The following is a 17,133-nucleotide window of genomic DNA, read 5'->3' on the forward strand; positions in this document are numbered from 1 at the left end:
CCAACTGGCCATGGTGAAGACCCTGGGGGATTTCCAAGTCTCCTGCCTGGGCTTCCTTCTCGGAGGCCCCTCCTCCAAATCCTCACCACCGCTACTCCAAGAACAGCCTTCTCTCTGCCCACGCCCCCTCCTGGCCTCTGTAGACTCAGTTATTCCAAAGCCTGCTCACTTTGTGGGAATAGTTCTCTGCTGGGGACAGCCTCTCTCCTAAAAGTATTATGTAAGTTGATTTCTCTTCTCTCGCTCCTCCTGTGTCCTGGCTCTCCTTGATTTTCTGCTCCTGAAGGCAGGGTGAGTACTCTCCTCAAAGAAGGCCTCAAACCACTTAGCTGGTTTCTTCAGAGCTGCCCAGTGCCCCGGCTTTGAGGAAGCGGCGAAAGAGAGGAGAAACGATGCCACCCTGTTCCTGGAACCCAGAGCCATCATCAGAGTCTCTCCTGTGATTTTTATCTGGAAAAGGAAGAAAGTCACCTGTGCAATAAGTTCAGCCTTATAGAGAATGATATTTCTGAACTGCAGCTTTGCTTCAAAAATTTCAGCCCTTTAAGGAATAAAATCATGCAGAACGTCTGACCTCTAAACACATTAAATTCTGCAAATTGGTACTGGGGGTCTGTGCACTCACCCCTAGAGTTGTTCTTTTTTAACTTTTCATCAAAGGATAACACAGATGCAGAAAAGTGGGGACATGTTAAGTGTACAGCTTGATGAAGTTTCACAAACTGATCACACTCATTTAATCAGCAGCCAGATCACGAGAACAAGGCACCACCGGTATCACCAGAACACGGACTTTTACCCGAGAAGGCTGGGGCTTCTGGAGATGGTGTGGGCTTCCCTGAGAACTGCTCCCCAAAGGACCGGCCCCTTGCTGCCCTCTCACCACCAGTCCTTGCAAAGACCCAGCTGTCAGGCATGGAGGAGAACATGTGGATACATTCAACCTGGAGACCACGTGGCCCCCGGGCTGGCCAGGTCAGAAACACCCGACCGTAAAGGCCCACGTGGCCCCCACCCTTTCCTGCCAACGTGCCGTCTGCTGCTCACTGGAATCCTCTCCGCCCGGGCCTTTTATGGGCATGATATGCCTATATCTGTTTTTAATTTTCATTCTCTGTTTGGGTGCAGTGAAATAGCTCAGAGATGAGATCCTTTAATTGAACAGCCAAGTGTAATGGAATCCAGCAATTCCTCCAATGTCGTGGTAAAATTCCCCATCTCATTACAGCCAGCTTGCAGCTGAACTTCAGAATTTTCACATGCAGCAGGCAGCATCGGGGTGCACAGACAGCTCGCCCAGGGTCTGGGGGCTCTCTCGGGAGCTCCTCTTGCCTGTGGTCTGGTTATTAAGAGTCGAGTTGTTTGGTTGAATACCTGCATTTCATACACACACTGTTAAAGAAATTACATTCATGGTGACTTGGGTTTTTCTCTGGATAACTGGTCCATGAGTTTAGAAGTAGAGATGGCGGTGGAAAGGAGAATTTCACCTCAATCTCCATGCATCCAAGAGCGCCAGGTGATTTGGAAAGCCACCACCAGTCCTGAGGGGCTTTTACTGATCCTTCCACCTCACAAGACACACAAGAATTCCCCTGGGCCTTAGCACCAGGGTGCTGACAGGCAGACAGGGTTCCCCTCCAGCTCCCTGTAAGAACCAGGACACTTTGTAGCTTTTCACTCTATCTCAGGGAATCTGGGAGAGATGGGGACTGGCAGAGTCAAAAGACATCGTCTCCCCAAGTTACACATGGGTCTCCGGTAGCACCTGGTGGACACGGAGCAAGGCTTGCCAAACTCACCAGGAAGTGAGCCCCGAGCTTGGGGCGGGAGCCTGCTATATTCATCCAAATGGGGAGCCTGGTGTCCTCTCCTCCAGACTGGGGGTGAGGTCTGGCACTGCATCTCACCTGCTCAGGACTGCCGAGTGGCTCTTTGTGCGGCTCTCCAACGACTCACTATGTAAGGGCACACACGGGCCAATGGGGGCAGAGAGGTGACGAAGGAACCTTCTTCATCCAGCGTGCCCCACTGGGCTGCACCCAGCACTGCTGGACATTTCTGGCATTGGCCATGACATTAGAGTAACTTTTCTCTGGCCCAAGTTATCAACGTGTGTCCACTGGCCAAAAACCAGTGTGGGGGCAGCTGTCCTTAGGTGACCCCACCAGGAGCACCCCTGGTGGAGGGTGATGGACCCTTTACCTGGCCCTCCGAACTTGCCTGTTCGTTTCTCCATCAGTGTGGGTTGGATGAGCCAGCAGGCCTCCGCGTCTTCCACAGGCCTCTCAGTCTCCCTGAACCATGTTGTCTGGCCGTGGAGCTGCCAGAGAAGCTGGATGGAGTCTCCTTTGCAACAGGATGATGCATTTGCATCTCACCTCTTGGGGCTAGAATGAACCACTTGCCCCTTGAAATAGTTCGGGTAGGATAAGAGTTCTGGCTTATTTTTCCCCTCTTCTCCCTAGCTTCTCAGTCACCTTGCCACCCACCAGCCTCCATCTGGAGTGGGAGGGGGGATCACTGTTGGAGGAAAGATAATAAAAGCAAGTCAGACCCATCATTTTAAAAAAGTGCCCATTCTGCATACGTCCCCTTCAAAGCCTTCGACGTACATTCTCTTTTTAACCCTCGCCACAACCCTGTGATGTGAGTACTATCGTTTTCCCCTTGTGAAAGGGTAAAAAACCACTTGTTCTGCAACATTATTCAGTAGGTGTGGGTTTGAATTCTCTCTTCAGACTTTGAACGAGAACTGTGACCTGCCTTGGGCTCTCATCACTAAACCTAAGAAAATGGAGTCATGGTCCCGTTGCTTCCCACCATCTTAATCATTGACCCCTCACTTGGTACCATCTGGACCAAAACCTTTGTGAATTTAGGAAAAAATTGGGCGTGTATATTGTTCCACCTCTTTAGAGTTTAGAGGTCCAGTGAAGTTCTCAGAAGCATCTGTGACCCTTTTTCATGGGCAGCAACACGGTTTTCAACCTTTCAGATATCAAAGTAGAGCAGTTTTGGGACTCTTCTGTCCAACCTCAGGAAGCCTGTGGAGAGCAGACAGCTATAGAGTTGTTTAAAAGACATCAGACGTGTCCTGTCCCTTGGCTGTAAACCACTCAAAGAATTCAGCCCACAGCTCTCACCATCAAAACCAAACCCGGGGAGTTGGGGAAGACATTGGTGGTCCTGGGGGATGTTTGTGGGGGGTGGCATTGCTGTGGTTCAGAGAGGGTGGGCTGGCAGGCCACCTCCAGGTGAAACTCTTTCCAGTCTGAGCTTTCTTCTTCACCTAAAGAGAGATTTTCTCACCAACCTGTTGTCTTCACACTGCCTTCAACAGTAGTGCATGTTTGCTTTGCTTAGAAAATCATTGCAAATAGTTTCAGGTGCTTAGCAATGTGTTTAGAGGTTTCTAGGCCCCTGAGGTTTTACAGAATGTGAGCCCTGGTGGGCAGGGTCTGGGGTCTGTCCTTTGCTGGATGCTGCTTGCAACGAATTTGGTGTACAGAATCAACAATAAATGGTATACACAGGACCCGTGTGCGCTCTATTGACGTTTTGAGAATCAACACCCGTTGCTTCTGCTCGTCACATGTGTGCAAGGCTGACCCCGGCAGACCCTGGGAAAATGGATCTTAGGCCACGAAAAGCCCTTTGAAAAGTGAGTGGGGACCAGAAAGGAAATAACAAACGATATCTGTAGGCCACTGTGGCTGGATGGGGCCTTAAGAATCAGTTCAACCCATTTTATAGATGGAGAAAATGAGACTCAGTCAGGAAATGAGTGCGTTTCCCGTAGTCACATAAACTAGTGGCTGAGTGCAGCCTCCACACTCCGGGCTGGGGTTTCCTCTGTGCCACCTGACAGGCTCTGGATTTCATTCAGCACTCCTCCGACGGGCACACACAGACTGCATGCAGGGTTATGTGGGGTTATGTGGACTCCCATCAGTGCTTAGCGGAGGGTTCAGTGAATCACAGGCTCTTGTAAAACACCATTGGAAGGAAGAAAACTCCCTCCAAGTGTGCAGGCCCCCCAGGAACTCTTTCAGGTCTCTAGGCTCAAGAGGCTGCCATGGCTGGCTGCTGGTGCAGGCCTGGGGTTGAAGGAGGGCACTTTCTGTCCCTTCATCCCACTGCTGTGCTCAGGCAAGGGGCTTCCAACCATATCCACCTGGGCTCTCTCCAGCTCTTTCAGTCCCTTCTCCCTGCTTATTCCTGGGGTGGAAGCCTGTCCTGGGAGGGCTGGGCCAGGACAAGTTTCAATTATGTCCAGCATATCACGGGGCCAGACCCCTTCAGCGACTGGGGCAGGGCTTTGAAGCCCTTCCTACCTCTGGACTTTAGCCCACTCAGATGGGTTTCTGGAATTTTGGATATGGGGATAGGGGAAATGGGAGCAAGGGGTCGGAGTCTTCACCCCTTATCTCCCAGAATATCCCTGGAGTCTTCAAAAGCAAATCTTCCCTCCCCACATGCGGCGATGCCCCTCAAGCTGCACAGATCTGCAGTTTAACTTCATGCACACACACGTACACACAAGCATGCACATCTTCACCCCATCCTGCAGCACCTGGTTGAACACCCCCAGAGAGAGGAAATTCACTACCTCCTAAAGCAGCTTCTTTTGGCCTTGGATATCCTTGAGTATGAAAACGTTCCTCTCCATATTGAGCCAAAATTCACCCCCCCATAACTATTTTCCCCTTGAAATTCATTAAACAATCAAACAAAACAAAAAACCCACAGCCGTCGTAGACTCTCCCAGGACTAGAGCGGAGCGGGTGCTACCAGGGGCTGCCTGGTGGGCGGTGGGCTCATGGGCTCACGGTCTCGCCGGAGCCGGCCTGGCCATGGGGAGCCGTGAGGACGGCGTGCGAGCATGCACCATGGCCCCAGCCCTTGCCCCTGGGGCAGGCTGCTGGGAACCTTCTGGATGGAAGCCCTGGGGTCCTCAGGGTGCCAACCCCGTGACCTTGGCTGGATTCTGGCCCTGCTGGGGATCTGTGTGTGGGAACAGGTCAGGGTCATTTTGTGATCTCCAGAGGCCTTGCCCCGGATTCTCTCCTGCTGTGCTGTGACCCTGGTGACATTCCGGGAACGCCCAGGCCACAGTGGGGGCGGGACCACTGCCTGGAACTTTGATCAGCGCTGGGGCTGGGTTCCCGCTGGCCACAGCCTGACCACACGCCCTCTGCCCCTGAGGGAGAGCCAGGCAGCCCGGCCCTGCCTGCCCAGACCCTCACGGTAAGTCTCCTGGGGTCCTCTCAGGGCCCCAGGGTCTGCGGGGAGGGAGACGGCACTGCGGAGGACAGTGGTGTCTGGCCTGGGGTCCCGGCTAGGAGGCAGGAGAGGGTCTGGGTGCTCGTCGCAGGCTTCCAAGGGTGTCCCCAACTCCATGCGGCCCCTCCCCTAGAGGAGAAGCCTCTGAAGTACTTATCCGGGATGGTTCTGGGAAGAGGCAGGAGGAAGGTCACACAGGAGGGATTTCGAGGTGAAGACGACGCAGGCCTTGCCCTCAGGAGCTTGCAGTGAATGGTGGGGATAGTGGGGTGGTCCTGGGTCTGGTTTGCCTGTTCTGCCCTGGTATTGTTGTTACTAGTTCTCTTTCATGCTCAGAAGTGCTCAGGTTTGGATGATAGAGTATATGGTCACTCTGGGAACAAAACATGGATGTAGCTCCTTTTATTGGGCATTTACTATTTGCCAGGTACACTGTGTTAAGTATTTTATATTTACTGTCTAATTTACCACAGTTATTTACCCTAAGGGCCGGGGTTACAATTGTGTTTGGGGAAATTGAGGCTGAGAGAGATTGCGGGACTTGCCCTAGGCCACAGGGCTCAGAAGAAGTGGGGTCAGAATTGAACCAGGTCAGAAGCCGCGCGCCTCCCCATCTGCCAAGAAGGGTGAAGAGCAAGGCCTGAGCTGTGGGGTGATGAGAGAGCCACACACGCACTCCACTCAGTGCAGCACACAGGGCCTGGGCACTTCTTTGTGGCAAGCCTGGAGCCAGGCCTGGGAGGCAGGGCCTGGGCCTCAGGGCTCGCAGCCTGGCATGTGCCATCTGCTAAAATGCATCACAGAATGACCCAGATTGCAGAACGACAGGGGCGTTAAACAGAGGACAGGAGTGACATGCGGGCCCCACAGAGGGGGGAGTCAAGGAAGGCTTCTTGGAGGAAGCATGGCTAGTGCTGGCCTGGGAGGGTGGGAAGGATTGGGACAGGTTGAAATGGACAGGCAGGCACAGGAACTCTAATGTGAAAGGACCTGTAGGAAGAAAGGACAGTGTCCAGTTCACAAACTTACCTTATTTTTTTTAATTCAATTTTATTGAGATACATTCACATACCATACAATCATCCATGGTGTACAATCAGCTGTTCACGGTACCATCATATAGTTGTGCATTCATCACCCCAGTCTATTTTTGAACATTTTCCTTATACCAGAAAGAATAAGAATAAAAAATAAAAGTAAAACAAACAAACAAACAAAAAAAACCACCCAAATCATCCCCTTCCTCCCACCCTATTTTTCATTTAGGTTTTATTCCCATTTTTCTACTCATCCATCCATACACTGGATAAAGGGAGTGCTATCCACAGGGTTTTCACAATCACACTGTCACCCCTTGTAAGCTACATTGTTATTCAATCGTCTTCAAGAGTCAAGGCTACTGGGTTGGAGTTTGGTAGTTTCAGGTATTTACTTCTAGCTATTCCAATACATTAAAACCTAAAAAGTGTCATCTATATAGTGTGTAAGAATTCCACCAGAGTGACCTCTTGACTCCATTTGAAATCTCTCAGACACTGAAATTTTATTTCATTTCATTTCACATCCCCCTTTTGGTCAAGAAGATGTTCTCAATCCCATGATGCCGGGTCCAGGCTCATCCTAGGGAGTCATATCCTGCATTGCCAGGGAGATTTAGACCCCTGGGTGTCAGATCCCATGTAGGGGGGAGGGCAGTGAGATCACCTGCCAAGGTGGCTTAGTTAGAGAGAGAGAGGGCCACATCTGAGCAACAAAGAGGCACTCAGGGGGAGACTCTCAGGTACAATTATAAGAGAGGTTTAGCCTCTCCTTTGCAGTAACAAGCTTCATAAGGGCAAGTCCTGAGTTAGAGGGGTTGGCATACCAAACTGCCAGTCCTCAATGTTTGTGAGACTATCAGCAACCATTCAGGTGAGGAAGTCCACCTCACCTTATTTTTAAAAGTTAGCTCTCTTTTCTTCAAGAGCACTAACACACCTGATAGACCAGCACCCATGAGACTTTGCAATGTCTTTGCAGAGAAGGTAAAAGATCAGGGAGCCCTTATTATGTGCTAGGAACTGTGCTGGGTGTTTGACACGATTATCTCAATTTTTATAATAAAAGAACTTTTGCCCATTACAGAAGTGATACATTGTTATCATAAAAAAAATAGAAAATATATTATTAAGCAAAAGGAAAAAAATTAAAATCACTCACAGTTCTACTTTTCAGAGATAACCACTGTAAATATTTTGTATATAATCTTCTATTGTATTTTCTATGCATAAAAATAACTTAAAAGTGAAAACTTAGCATTTTGGGACCCTTAATGTATTTCACTTAATATATTGCAAACATCTGGTCAATACATACATATCTACAGCATAATTTTAAAGACAGCGGAGTCCTTTTCCACTGTATCCCTGCAGCCTAATTCATTTAATCACGCAGGGCATTTGTTTTCGATTTTTTCCTATAAACCAATGCCTTTTATCTCATTTAATCTCCACAATAGCCCTAACAATGCTGTAACTTAGGTATCATTGTCATTATTTTTATTATTATTTTAAACAGTTTTATTCACATACCACACAATCCATCCAAAGTACAATCAGTGGCTCTCAGTATAGTCAGAGAGTTGTGCATTCATCACCACATCAGTTTGAAAACATTCTCATTGCTCCAAAAAAACACCCCAAAAAAACAAGAAACAAAAAACAAACCAAAAAAACCCATACTCCTTATACCTTCTTTTATTGACACTTAGCTTTGCTTTGGTACCTTTGTTATGATTGATACAAGAATATTACAATGTTACTGTTAACCATAGTCCATAGTTTGCAGTAGGTGTATTTTCCCCCATATTCCACCCTATTAGCCAAACCTTGTAATAGTGACACATATTTGTTATAGTCCATGAAAGAACATTCTTACATTTGTACAAGCAACCACAGTCATTGTGCACAAGAGGGTTCACTATGATACACAGCCTCATGTTTCCTCACCTAGCTTTCCTTCTAGTGACATATATAACCCTAAATTTCCCCTTTCAACCATAATCACACCCATAAGTCAGTGCTGTTAGTTACCCTTACATAATGTGCTACCATCACCTTTATCCATTTCCAAACATTTTCAATCAAACTTATTAAAAATTCTGCACAAATTAAGCATCAGTTCCCCATTCTCTACCCTCTTTCTCTCTCCTGGTAACCCATACTCTAGATTTTAACTGCAAGAGTTTGCTCATTATAATTAGCTCATATTAGTGAGACCATACAATTTTTGTCCTTTTGTGTCTGCCTATTTCATTCAACATAATGTCCTCAAGGTTCATCCATGTTGTCACCTGCATCAGAACTTCATTCCTTCTTACAGCTGTATAATATTGCATCGTACGTATATGCCACATTTTGTTTATCCACTCATTGGTTCATGAACACTTTGGTTATTGGTATCATGTTGTTATTATTATTCTCAATTTACAGATGCAGAAAGCGGGAATCTGAGAGTTTACTTCACTCCCCTGGGACGCAGCTGGGCAGTGGGGTGGGCCGGGCTGGCCCAGGAGGGAGCAGGGACTGGCCGCTCCATCACTTGACTTATTTTCCTGGCTAGAGAGGAAAGGGCAGGCAGGACTTCTCCAGGCACACTGGGGGTTCTGGTCCCATGCAAGTGTGTCTTCTGGCTCTCAGAATGCTGGAGCCTGAGTGGCAGTCGACAGCTCTGTGGGGCGAGGCAGGCAGCCCCAAGCCATGGGGTTTGGGGTCAGGGTTCTGGGCTCCCACCACCCTCCGGAAAGAGTGAGGTTTAGTTCTGTGGTGGATGACAGACTGGCCTGGGGCACACACACAAATACGCCAACCAAGGAAGAAATTTGAGGAGAGGAAGGAGTCCATTTGCAACTAGCCAACAAAAAAAGCCAGACTTCCTTGGCTTGTTGAAAACATGGAACATTTTTGTGGGTACTTACTGGTCTCTGCACAAATGCAGGGATGACTTCCCAGATGGAAAGCAGGAAGCTTCTGGCTGCTGCCCCGCTATCCCCCCTGGTGTCAGCCTGCATGGGCTCCAGAGCCCCCTAGTGACCCGGTCTTGAGGGTGGGTTGGGGAAGGGGCCCAAGTTTGGAGCATCTTGACCAGATCCATCAAAATCTGTGCCCCCCTAACCCACGGACAAAACAATCATATGTTTTCTTTGGCTGGGGAAGAAGGAGCCAGAAAAAGTGCTGCAGAGAGGCATCTTGCTTGTCCCTAAGCGGTGCGGTCGGATGAGCTCATCGGTTTTTCCTTAGCTCACCGCTGTAACTACTTCAGAACAGAGCTGGGGTGATCACAGGCTGAACTCACAATAACCAGAAACACAACGCTGCTGAGCGCTCATGGTGTGCCAGGCTCTGGGCTCAGAGTTTGCCATGTATTTCTCCTTCATTCCTCACCACTGCCCCACAAGGAAGGTAGCAGTGTGCTCACTACTTTGAAGGTGAGGAAATAGAAGCACACGTGGAGGTTAAGTAACGCAGCCAAGTCCACACAGCTTCATAAGGGATAGAGACAGGATTTGGAGAGTCTGGTCAGACAGAACATAAATCTCAGCCACTCTAAAATGCCACCTCCCAAGGGAGCACTGCAGTTGGGCCAGTGATGGGAGAGGAAGTCTTAGGCTGCGAGTGGATTGTCAAAATTATCACCATTCTGTACCCTCACTATGAGTACCATCCCCTGCCCTTCCCTAGCCCCTCACAGAGCCAGCAAGAAAAGTCTTCCCTAAACTTTAGAGGGCCTTATTCTGACCCTCCTACCACAATACCCATATAGGGTGACAAGCCTGCAAGGTCAAGGGGATATGCCCATCTGGAGGCCACGCCCCTTTTTAAACCCCACAGCAGGTACCGGGGACCTACAGCCTGCATGGGCTGCCTCCTGCTCTATCTTCCTGAAGGCTGATCATGCCACAGAAGCCTGTGCATGCCCTTAGGCCTGTGGGGTGACAGGGGGCAGCTATTTGTGGGGACATGTGAGCAGGGTCTCCACTCACAAAACAAAAGAGAGTAGGGCTGGGAAGAGAAGGGAGCAGACAGTGGGAGGGGCCCCCTTTTAGCCTTCCATCCTGGGCCCTGCAAATGTGAGAGTGTGCCTGCCCCGCATGCCTCCCCCTGTCCCGGTACAGAAGCCTCATGGTGTAGAAAGGACCTGCTTAGAACTCATACCTTTGGGCTTGATCCAGGCCAGGCACTTCTTAGCTGTGTGCCCTTGGACCAGTCTTTGTATCTCTGGGACTGTCAGTTGCCCTGTCCTGAGCATCTCCAGGTTTGCTCTGAGGAACTGTTTGGCAGGCAGGAACAGGCCCCCAGCTCAGCCCACCACCTCCCAGAGGAAACCCCTGCACCCCAGACCCAGCCAAGGCTGGTTTGCCTAAACTTGATTTTTCTGGTCCACCAATGCCATTGTTTTGATCCAAGGTCTGAATTCTAGCATTACTTCCTTTGTTGGAAGCTTCTAAAGCACGTTATTTCCAAATGAAAATGGATTAAAAGTTAGAGACCCAGGCCCAGGGGAAGAGAGACAAGGCTCACCCTCCCCACCAGGCTTTGGTTTTCTTTTCATCACGCACCTTCTGCTTTGGTCAGGGTTTTCCTGGAAGGAGCGATCAGCAAAACCAAGAGATCTGGATTCTAACCCAAGCTCTGTGTTGGTGCCTTGGGGGGCATCGGGGATGGGGTGGGGAGGGGCTCAGGAGAGTCCTTTGCCTATCTTCCCCGTGAGGAGGCTGGCCAGGTACTGTTATATGATTCTTCGTTCTAGTGGAATTTTTTTTCTGGAAACTGCCTTTGAGAACCAATAAGAGGGTTAGGGGTGGGTTAGCAAGGGAGGGTGACTGGTACATTAAAAATAAGAGTTGCTCCCCTCTTACTCTGGGGAGGATTCGAGGCTGTTCCCGAGGCCTGGCTGGTGGTCAATTGGGCCTGGATGGAACCATTTCCGGGAAGGGCAGTTGTGCCTCCCAAGCCACCCATCTCATCTGTGGAGACTTCAGTTCAACAAGCCCCACCTGAGCCCCTTGAGGGTCAGCACATGCTGGGGTGCTGGATGCTGGGGGGACAGGGATGAGGCACATACATCTTGCCAAAAGGGCTGCCGTGAAAGCTGGTTATTTCGGGGACTAGGCTTTGTGCTAAGATGGAGAGATATACCTCCAAGTGCCTTGTTCCTGGGGCAGGGAAGGCTTCTTTTCAGGACATTTGGGGGTTTTGTATAGTGTCCTAGGGGCAGCCCAGGGGGTGGTGGCAGACTGGGGTAGGACAATGGCCACCACATCCTTCCCCAGCCAGAGCCCTCTTCTTTTTATCTGTCTTCTATGTCTACAATCTCAAGAGCATAAACAATCTCATGCTGTAAAGTTAAATTCTGAAACTGCAGGTCCGGAGATGTAGAGCCACAAGGCACACACTTGCCCGGAGCCTTGTTCCTTTCCCTCACGGGTGCTCAGCATCAAGGACCTTTTTCCTGGAAGGAGCAGTGGCAGGAGTCAGGTTCCTATCTCAGCTCAGCAGTTCGTCCTTCCCTATGGTGGTGTACAAATCCACCCCCTGCAGCTTACCCTGCAACTATGCATGCATCAGAAGAGCCTCGAGGGAGCTCCGCATTTGCTGAATGGTCCCTTCTGTAATGATTAGGAAGACAGAATTCCTGGAAAAACTCAGAGTTGATGAGTGTCTGAATGGGAGGAGGGTTAAGGGAACTTTTGTAAACACAGTGTTTGCCTGGCACACTTTTGCCTGAATCTTCAGGTGGGGGAGGCCGCCAGCAGAGGGCAGCAGAGAGGCAACCAGCAAAGCGTGCTAGGGGGCAGACGCCCACATGCTGCTCTGAGTTCTTACCGATGAGGGGTAAACTGAGAAAAGTGAGGATGGAGTTTTGAGGTTTTTTGTTTTTTTTTTTTTTAAGGGGTGTTTTAGTTTTCCTACCGTTTTGGTGTTCAAAGAACCTGTTCTGTAGCTTGCAACATTTCACAGTAGTTAACGTGGCTTCTTAACGGCTCCTGTCAGACACAGATCCAAGAGCTTTATCTCTATTTACTCATTCAATCCCCACACTTACCCTAAGTGGCAGGGCCTGTTATTATCCCCTTTTAAAAGATAAGGAAATTGAGGCACAGATTAAGTAACGTGCTCCAGGTCATATAGCTAGAAAGGGATTCAAACTCACGAATCAGAATCACTACAAGCCCTGGAAAGGAGTGAAGAGGGAGGGAAAAGTAGTTGCGTGGGAGTGCACACCCCCTCCCCACTGTGGGGCGGGCTCACTAAGCCCAGCTGGTGCTGCTGGGTGAGAATGTGAGTACCGGGTCATCTGGAAATCTGGACTTTTAGTATGTAATTTCCCAATTTTTCAATGTCAGCTACTACTTCACATATAAAAAAGGCCACAAACACCTTTGTTGGCTGTGTCACCAATTTGTGACCTGAGGGTAGATGGTGGCAGTTTCCTAAAAAGTATATTTTAAATTAATATTTAGTAAAATAAAAATTCAGTCCCTTGCCTTCTTTAGTAAATCTACTGGTCTGTGGGATCCCTGAGTCAGGGACCCTCCTCCTCACAATGTCGGAAAGTTCCGGTGGGCTCCCCTGGGGTTGGGTACGAGGCGGGTGGGAGGAGAACATTTCAGCAGTCTCTCCGAGGAGCCTGTGGACTCATTTCAGAACAGAGACTGCGGTTGCACTTGCCCTCAGCGGACCCTGCAGAGAGCAGAGGGTAAGAACCACCTTACGATTAAGCTCAGAAGCGTCCTAAGATTCAGAAACTCAGGAGGGGTTACGATTTAGAAGGGTCCAACTCAGGAAGAAGCTGTCCATATATTACACATTATCTTTAAAAAATTCCACAATACCCATGGTCTTTCTTTACACCTCTCTTCCATGCCTTTTTTTATTATAATTTTTTATTGTAGAATGTAACTTATATACATGGAAGTGGTAACTTTCCAAGTGAGATTTAACAAGTAGAGAACAAATTACGAAGACTATTATAGGTTACAGTTCCACAGTTTCAGTTATTTCCTTATTGTGAAATATAACATATACACAGAAAAGGTAATATCTTTCAAAGTATGCTTTAACAAGTAGTTTATAGGAAATTTTCAAAGTTGTTATGAGTCATAGTATCATAGTTTCAGTTATTTGCTTATTGTAAAATATAACATGAATACAAAAAGATGATAGCTTTCATTTTAGAATTTAACAAATAGCTATAGAACAAATTTCAAAGGAAGCCGTGTTACAGTTCAACCATTTCAATTCTTTCCTTCTAACTATTCTAATACCCCAGCAACTAAGAAAAAGAAAATTATATAAAGATTCAGTATGCTTAACCCTTTGTATCTTATTTCCATTTTTCCCCCAATCTGGACCTGGAAAGTCTGGGAGAGCTGAGTCTCGGTCCTGCCCCTGCCACTGGCTTGCAAGGGGACGGTGGACCGTGCTCAGGCTTGGAGACACCCTCCATGGCCGATGGAGGTGAGAACCCTGTCCCCCTGTACCTTGCAAGGCTGCAGTGAGTGGAACGAAAACAGGCAACTAAGAATATAAACTGCTGCCCAAACTGGTGCTAATCCTCGTTGGCAGCCTGACTCTGTCTTCTGGCTCACAGACCTGTGCTCTCTGGTCAGTGTGTCCCCTGCCCTTGACAAAGTCGCCTTTCCTGCTTTCTCTTTTCTGTCATTCTCACATCTAGGAGATGCTTTCTGGAGCCTGGCGGTGCTGGGCCTCCCTCCTGCTCCTGGCCAGGCTTGCCCAGCCCTGCCCCGTGGGCTGCGACTGCTTTGCCAGGGAAGTGTTCTGCTCGGACGAGAGGCTGGCCGCCATCCCACTGGACATGCCACCCCATGCCACGGCCATCGTTTTTGTGAAGACCTCGTTCGCCACAGTGGGAACCAGGGCCTTCAGTGGCAGCCCCAACTTGACCAAGGTGGTTTTCCTGAACACGCGGCTCAGCTACCTCGGGCCCGATGCCTTTGGGGGACTGCCCAGGCTCGAGGACCTGGAAATCACTGGCAGCACCTTGTCCAACCTCAGCACCCACATCTTCCCCCATCTGACCTCACTGGGCAAGTTCACACTCAACTTCAACCTGCTGGAGGCACTGCCCGAGGGTCTCTTTCACGACATGGATAACCTGGAGTCCCTCCAGCTGCAGGGGAACCAGTTCCAGACCCTGCCCGGGATGCTCTTCCAGCCTCTGTCCCGTCTGAGCTCCCTCAACCTTGCACAGAACCACCTGGACCAGCTCCCTGAGGAGCTGTTCCACCCACTCACCAGCCTGCGGACCCTGAAGCTGAGCAGCAACGCTCTGTCTGGCCTCCCCCCAGGTGTGTTTGCCAAACTGGGCAGCCTGCGGGAACTGTTCCTGGACAGCAACTCAATTTCAGAGCTGCCCCCAGAAGTGTTCTCGCAGCTGTTCAGCCTGGAGAAGCTGTGGCTGCAGCGCAATGCCATCGTGCACCTGCCACTCTCTGTCTTCTGCTCCCTGGGCAACCTGACCTTCCTGAGCCTGCAGGGGAATGCACTGCAGGTGCTGCCTGCTGGCCTTTTTGCCCAGACCCCAGGGCTGGTAGGGCTGTCCCTGTCTCACAACCGGCTGGAGACGGTCGCAGAGGGCTCCTTTGCCAACCTGTCCAGCCTCAGCTCCCTCATGCTCTCGCATAACGCCATCGCCCATCTACCAGCCGGCATCTTCAGGGACCTCGTGGAGTTAGTCAAGCTCTACCTGGACAACAACAACCTGACAGCTCTGCACCCAGCCCTGTTCCAGAACTTGTCCAGGCTCGAGCTGCTTGACCTCTCCAGGAACCTCCTGACCATGGTCCCCCAGGGCACCTTCGAATTCAACTACAACCTGTTCAACGTCGACCTGCGTGACAACCCCTGGCAGTGTGACTGCCACCTGGCCTACCTCTTCAGCTGGCTGCGCCACTTCAGCGACTGGTTCTTCAACACCCAGACCTACTGTGCGGGCCCCACCTACCTGAAGGGCCAGGCAATGCCCGCCTTGAAACAGGAGCAGCTGATGTGCCCCGACACCCGCGACCGCTTGGGCTTCCAGGCCCCGGGGCCAGACTGGAGGGGGCCGGGGGGCGGCTGGGATCTGGCTGTGGAGGAGAAGGCGTCCCGGAGCCAATGCACCTATAGCAACCCCGAGGGCACGGTGGTGCTCGCCTGCAGTGAGGCCCGGTGTCACTGGCTGAAAATCCAGCTGGCTCCTAAGCAGGGCGTGGGCACCCCGGGACTGATGCTCAATGCCAGTCAGGAGTGGGACTTGAGGTCAAGCTGTGGCTCTGTGCGGGTCACCGTGTCGACTGAGGCTCAGGCAGGGGAGGCCTAGGTGCAGGGTACACAGAGCCAGGAGCCCGGGCAGACGGCTTCCAGGCCAGGCCAGGTCAGGTCTGGGGATGATGCAAAAGCAATGGCTTCTCAGATACAAGGGATGGGGCTACATCTCCAAGGGCGGGTGTGTGTGTCAGGCACACTCTTCCCCCAGTCTTCTCCTCTTCCTCTTTCTTCCTTACTCCCCTCTTTGGAGTAAGCACCCCTTTAAAGCTGCTTCATGGTCTGCGGAATAAAATACCCACCCCCAGCCCCTACCCTGGTGTTTTTCTATGGTTTAATACCCACTCCTCTCTCATCTCCACCCTGAAGTTCCAACTGAGAGGTGTATTCACCCCTGTTCCAATTATACAAAACGGAGGCCACCCCCTTCTGACATCCAGTTCAAAAGCCAATCGTCTGTTTCAATTTTCCTCCCCAGACTTTTGTTTTTAATTGATATAGAGGGGAATAAAAAGGGGGAAGGTGACAGAAGCAGAGAAGACCAGAAAAATGAGGGGCAGTGGTCTGACTTTGGTGTGTGGGGAAACCATGTCGTTAGCGTAAGCCTCCAATGCTGGCGATCAGGAGAAATCAAGATGAGAAATCAATGAGCTCTTCTACAGCTTTCATTCCGTGAAGTCCCCAGAGGGCGTGATGAGCTGTGGCTTTGTCTGCTCAGCAGTGAAGCTGAGTGCAGCAGGGCCAGCCCTGGGCTCCAGCTCGGGCAGGAGTTCTCTGGGGGCAGAGGGGCAGGGGAGAGAGCAAAGCGCTGAGAAGAGAGGCGGGGGCCGGTGAGCTGGGTGGGCTGGCTTGGACATGCTTCTGTCCTTGGCTGTCTTCACCTCTCGCAGCATCTGACTCTGTGGGTCACTCCCTCACTGAAACTTTTCTCCCTGTTTTCAAGGCAGTCCCCTCTTCTCCAGCCAAGGCCGCTCTTCCCCAGCCACCTCTTACCTCTGGGTCTCTCGGGGTTGACCAGCATTCTGCTTTCCTGGCCAATCTCATGCCTGCCATCGAGTCAGATGCCACCTCCCCACAGAGAGCCCCAAATCTCCACGTTGGGCTCAGGTCTTTTCAGCTCTGTGCAGAGACATCTGTCTGCTCAGCAGCAGCCCCGTTCTACCCTTGTGGTCAGAAACATGGTGACACTAAACTCTCGTCCCCAGCAAACCCAGCAAATCGCCAAACCCAAGAACTGGGAGTTGGTTTCCGATCTTCCTTCTCCTTAGTCCTCAAGAATGCTCTGGCTTTTAGCTTCCAAGGGTTCCTCCATCCATTTCTCCATTCCCATCCCTGGCCTTTTTGTGTCTCCCTGGACTGAACTATTCAACCACTGAACAGCCTGGTCTCCCTGCCTGCGGTGTGGACTGGCCCAGGGGAGGGAGAAATGAATCTGAAGCAGAGCGGCTCCCCCGGGAGCTCACGGTCTGGCTGGAGGGAGCAGGTGGGGAACAGAGGGAGCAGAGCTGGGTAAGGGATGGAAGTTCAGAGGAGGCAGAGG

At 50.6% G+C, this 17,133-nt stretch overlaps 1 protein-coding gene across 1 annotated transcript; it reads left to right on the forward strand.

Annotated features, from left to right (window-relative positions):
* Positions 1 to 5,140: 5,140 nt before the first annotated feature.
* On the forward strand, positions 5,141 to 16,058 carry CPN2 (carboxypeptidase N subunit 2). Its single transcript, XM_037843286.1, has 2 exons — positions 5,141 to 5,250; positions 14,002 to 16,058. Exon 2 carries the CDS (start codon positions 14,005 to 14,007, stop codon positions 15,646 to 15,648), a length of 1,644 nt encoding a protein of 547 aa, XP_037699214.1. The 5' UTR covers positions 5,141 to 5,250; positions 14,002 to 14,004; the 3' UTR covers positions 15,649 to 16,058.
* Positions 16,059 to 17,133: the final 1,075 nt, after the last annotated feature.

Source organism: Choloepus didactylus, chromosome 1 (genome assembly GCF_015220235.1).
Source record: "Choloepus didactylus isolate mChoDid1 chromosome 1, mChoDid1.pri, whole genome shotgun sequence".
Classification (NCBI taxonomy): domain Eukaryota; kingdom Metazoa; phylum Chordata; class Mammalia; order Pilosa; family Megalonychidae; genus Choloepus; species Choloepus didactylus.

Excerpts from the sequence above, each read along its gene's own strand:
- CPN2 (XM_037843286.1), top strand. The coding sequence starts at position 14,005 with ATGCTTTCTGGAGCCTGGCGGTGCTGGGCCTCCCTCCTGCTCCTGGCC.